Source organism: Montipora capricornis, chromosome 5 (assembly GCF_036669925.1).
Source record: "Montipora capricornis isolate CH-2021 chromosome 5, ASM3666992v2, whole genome shotgun sequence".
NCBI lineage: Eukaryota > Metazoa > Cnidaria > Anthozoa > Scleractinia > Acroporidae > Montipora > Montipora capricornis.
The window spans coordinates 28,761,591-28,766,590 of NC_090887.1; the positions used below are offsets into that span (position 1 = coordinate 28,761,591).

The window sequence follows — 5,000 nt, forward strand, 5'->3', positions numbered from 1 at the left end:
TACGCTGAGATACCTCTGTTTTGATTGGCTTTTACAACAGTGTGCGTTCAGAATCTCCCAAGGGAAGCGTTCTATAAATAAATCTACTCGGGAAAGGATAGACTCCCATGCCAAGTATAGGAGAGATAGCGACCCCTTTGATGAGCTCCTGACCAACACCATATTCTCAAATATCGATAGGATTTTAAGAGCTAAACTTGCGTCGTGGTGTCATCAGTGATTGAAAGTTTCTTGAAGTGTCTTTGTTTTTCTTAGCTGGTAACAGTATCTGGACGAGCAGCGAAAAACATACTGAGAAATCCACAGACTTCAATTGTTCAGGTGAGAGACTCCCACGTTGGCTCACATTGGGCTTATTTTTTTGGCTTGTCACGCTATCTTAAGGAACTATTGCGTGAAGTGCCAAAATAAATCACGCTCGCCTTGTGCTTTTTTTTTATACTCCGTTAGTATCCTAAGTGGAGTGTTTTTGCTATCATCGTCTTGTCTGAATAAAAACGGTATTTACGCATTGTTTTTATTTGCGATTAAATATTTTGTTTTGTTTGTTTTTTAAAGCATAACGTTTGCGTTTATGTTGCATTTCAAAGAATAAATCTTTCAAAAATTCCGCTTTTGGGGAAACCTTGCATATAAAATTATTAATGAAGACATCGACTTCGTCCTCTTCGAGGAAATGGCTTCGTTAATTTATCATTATGATAGCGTCAACCGCTCCGTTATTTATTAAATGTTTACGGGATTTTCTGCATTCAAGAAAGTCACAGAAAATAGAGGATTTCATCCCCGCAAAAAAACAAATATTCTGGAAAATGTGTTTATTTCTCACTGGCGGTGAGAATGCAACCAATTTTTTAAGGGCAGTTGTCACCTAACCCTAGTTCAGTTGCCTAGCAACCACAAGTCTACTGTAGCTTAGTGGTAGAGTATCCGTAGTAATCGGAAGGTCATATCTTCGACTCCTGTTTAAAGCCGTCGGGTTTTTCTTTCCCGAGTATTCCCGAGTGAGTCAGTGTTAATCAATGCATCTCTTTATACCTACTGATCTTTCCGATCAGTGATACACCGCTCAAAGTTGATGAAAGATTGTTAGGCGTTGCCCACGGTTTAGTTAAAGTTCTTATAAAGACTAACCATTCCAGGTGTAATAAGCAATTTACAGAAGTCTTTCAGCAAATTTCCTTCCTGTCCGTTCTTTCCTCTTCGTTTAATTTAACCCAGAAAATAGTCATGATTCTAATGCTACAAATCACACCGGGCATATTTGATTTCCAAGCTTCGTGACCTCAGTCATCAAAATAGTAGTCTCGGTAAAAAATGTGCACAGGAATCCCATCTACTATTTGCTTGAAAGCGCTCATATCGGATATGCGATAAAAATGTGCATCCGTCGAACTCGGTATCGCGACAAGCTCCTTAACACTGGGTATCCTGTCGCCTAGGGCCACAAGAAAGATTTCTGGTCCGAGTGCCTTGATCCGACTGGCTGCCCAAGTTAAGCTCTGTAGGTTTTCAGTAGCAGGCCCATTAGTTACCAGTACCACTCTCTTTTGGCTTCCTACGCGGACTCCAGAGTCGCGGTTCAGTAGCAGTCCGTTTTGTGTCGTTTCGAGAGCATTCAGTATGCTCTTGTTTCCTCCTTGATGGTGCATTTTACTGAGGAGTAGTTCAGTTGTGAGCTGGTGAATAACCAAAGAAAGTCTAGAATTGAACAGTGAAGAGACTTGAGAGGAACACTTTGCATTAACTTTGTTTAATAAGGTCTTGTGTCATCAGGTTTAGGTGTGCAAATAAACGAAAGAGCTTAGGGAGAGTATGCGCCTTTTATTCCCAGTCCCCAGTTTTTATTGTTTTGGCCGCACTTCTGCTAATATATAGACTTAGCCAAGCCTGAATGCGGAGCTTCCGGGTTATTTATCTCATTTGCGTTCGGTTGAAAACATGGATCCTCAAAGACCTTTGAAACTAATTAACTTTTCTGGACTTAATTATTTATAGCAATGTGGCTTAGAATACCTCATTTTATCAACGCCAAAAAGACGGCCACGAAGTAGTTCGTTGCATTTAAAAATCATGGCTCCAACGCAAATGTCTATCTTCATCACTAACCTCAATTCCTCGATGTTGTTTTCCAGCTGCCGTTCTAAAATTGCTTGAAAGCATTTCCCTGAGATTTTTTCCATCCTTTAGCAGAGGTTTTTCCGTGAAAAATCATTTCGAACAGTCCAGAAAAAGCAATTATGTTTGCACATGCAAACCACATAAACCCCTTCACTTAGTCTAACTGAGGTCACATTGGCATACATGGAGGGGTGGACGTAGTACGGACGGTCGCGAATGACGTCATAGCTAAAACCAACATTTCTCGTATCCATGGGACCTTAATCTTTGTGCTCCGCGCGCGCTCCTTCGGCGCGCGGAGTTCAGCTTTGATTTCCCGCACATCCCACAGTAGAAAACTTAAGCAACAACGACGCGACGGCAACGGCAACGAGAACGTCATCTCAAAATATAAATTCGCGTTATTGTAATCATGACTTGGTGACTATTTCAACCTTTTGAATATGACAAGGTTGTGGTAGTTCCTCAAAAATTACATTGGTCGGAACGGCGCTTAATTTAGGCGAGAAAATTATAATTTATCCTTGATTGCTGAGGTTCTTCCTAAAACCTCAAATTTGGCTATTTTACGTTGTTGTTTTGCTGGCGACGGCAAAGAAATGGACAAAAGCGAAAAATGCACGTGCAAGGCGTGCAAACTGCCCAGTAATTATGTAAATTTGTGAAGTTCTCATTGCCGTCTCCGCCGTTGTCGTTGCTTAAGTTCTCTAATCTAAAAGCCTGGTACGGGCTACAATTGGCGACCTTTTGCCATTAGAACAGTTCCTGTGTTGATTCTTTTGCTTACCTTGGGTGACTTAAAATTGAAGCTTACAGAGGCATTGGCACCAAATGTTATTGCAGCGAATCGTGAGTCAGGCTCAAACCTTGTCACCAGGCTCTTCGCAACACTTACACTGACATTGAAGTCGGCCCTGGATATCGACTCGGATGAATCGAGAACAAACACGACGTCATAATATGGAGTGAATCTCTTGTCTCTTGAGTTGTCATGGCGATCAAGGAGATATGTCATCATTTTATGTCTCGTTTCTTCAAGTGGAGGAATAGCTCGCAAACCTAAAACACAATATGTTGTGCGCATTAACTTTTTAAACTCCTCTACTGAGAACCTTCTGTGCTCCACCCTTTTGGTGGAGCGAAAGGAAACGCTTCTGGGAACTAAGTTTAATCCCAGTCTTCTTTGAAGTAAAGTCAAATTCTTAACAACATTTATGCGGGGAGTATGTCAGCCATAGTTAATTGTCTACTGCAGTCCTGTAACTTGCTGACCTTCCGATGTTGTCTCGACTGCTGTAGGAGCTCTCGGAATTCTTGCGAGTATTCCTTAGTCATCACCAATGAATGCATCTCTTCACTTTTCTGCTTATGGCTTAGAGGTCAAGATAGAAAGTGGGAGAATCATTCTCTACAAAAAAAAGTTAGTGTGGGCAGTTCAAATAGAATGACATTCATATCTTATCTGTTAGGCTTACTTTCGTAAATATCCTCCGCTGTTTCCCAAAACACTTGGCCGCAACATGTGTCTGCCACGAGCAAAGCGACCAACACTTCTATAAAGAAAGTCATTGGTTTTATGTATCTGTAATTTATGATCTCTTCACTTCTAATGAATTAAGTTTCACGTGTAGCACATAGATGGGCATCAATGTATAAGCTCTCTGGAAATTTTCAAATCATGAAATATTAGAAGTGTGCTCTTATCGTAAGGCATTCCATAGCTTTTCAAAATGTCAAGATAAGTAAAGGAATTTCCCCTGGCCCAGGGCTACTTCGGTGGATTTGGGTGAGCCTCGGATCCGCTGAACATTTTTTTGTTTGTGATCCTGCTGTTTGGACATGATTAAACCAACCTTTTTTTCTTGCCTTTATCTGAACTTGAATCCGATCGCTTAATTTAAGGGGTTTGTTGGCAGTTTTGTGTTACATTTAACGTTATCGGCAAACGCTTCCAACATGAAAGGGAGAAGTGATCCTTGTACTTATCTGAATAACTTAAGCAATAAGGCCATTTACGAGTTCATGTGCGCCTCCTCTTCAAAGCGAGTCTAAGGGCAAAGTTTTTGTGATGGTAATTAGTTGTATTTTACATATGAATGAAAACTAATTTTCATAAGAAAAACTTTGCACTTAGCTTCGCTTTCAAGAGGAAGCAGACATGAACTCGGAAATGGCCTATTGTCTTTGAGAGACACCTGAAGCTCAACGGGTTACTTTTGGTTGACAGAAAGGAGAAGTTGTCTTTTTATCAAATGCATTTCAAATACATTTTGCCTTGCGAATTCACTGTGTGCAAAAGCCTTAGTATAATCTCCTTTGCTTGGTTTACTACAAGAATTTTGTTCGCATATTCTTACCTAATGAAACGAAAACAACGGCAATAATAGCAACAATATTCCTAGAGAAAATAATAGCGCAGTTGGAGTAAAATGCCAAACAAGATACGAAGCAAACGTCTTGAAGGGTTTGCTCACCATTGGAAATCTGCATTGGAGGGTTTCATCTCTTATTAAAAATGCAATGTTGAAAATATCCTCGGACAATTGACTAGTATGTACATGTACAGTTTGCCATGCAGTTTTGTTTCCATCTAAGGACAGGCGATCACATTGGAGGCCGTGTCGTTTTTATACTCTTTATCAGCAAAGAACAACTGTTGTCCACACTTGTACCCAACGTCTTACCCAGCCTTTTTTTCTGTCGTTCTATTCTCACAAAGAGCCTTGAATGGAGCTTTATACCAGTCCAAGGGAACCTCAAATATTTTTAATTGTAAATTTAATTCTCTCCACCTATAATAAAGACACTTCGCAGTTTTCTGCGTGATGCCTGTTTGTGTAAGTCAGACGCAGCTGGTCCGCAGGCAATGAGAGGCTTGG

At 40.5% G+C, this 5,000-nt stretch overlaps 1 protein-coding gene and 1 pseudogene across 1 annotated transcript; one reads left to right on the plus strand and one right to left on the minus strand.

The window, feature by feature from the left end:
• Window positions 1-5,000, plus strand: part of LOC138048641 (broad substrate specificity ATP-binding cassette transporter ABCG2-like) — a 20,438-nt pseudogene that overhangs the window by 4,132 nt on the left and 11,306 nt on the right.
• Window positions 1,198-3,690, minus strand: LOC138050121 (collagen alpha-1(XIV) chain-like). The gene is made up of 3 exons (XM_068896585.1): window positions 3,597-3,690; window positions 2,909-3,180; window positions 1,198-1,679 (listed from the first exon to the last, which is right to left on the minus strand). The coding sequence occupies exons 1-3, from the start codon at window positions 3,688-3,690 to the stop codon at window positions 1,287-1,289; spliced, it is 759 nt and encodes a 252-aa protein (XP_068752686.1). The 3' UTR covers window positions 1,198-1,286.

Coding starts and splice junctions, on each gene's coding strand:
- LOC138050121 (XM_068896585.1), bottom strand. CDS start 3,690: ATGACTTTCTTTATAGAAGTGTTGGTCGCTTTGCTCGTGGCAGACACA. Junction 3,181..3,596: donor AGCGGAGGATATTTACGAAA/GTAAGCCTAACA, acceptor ATTGTGTTTTAG/GTTTGCGAGCTATTCCTCCA. Junction 1,680..2,908: donor TCAATTTTAAGTCACCCAAG/GTAAGCAAAAGA, acceptor GTTATTCACCAG/CTCACAACTGAACTACTCCT.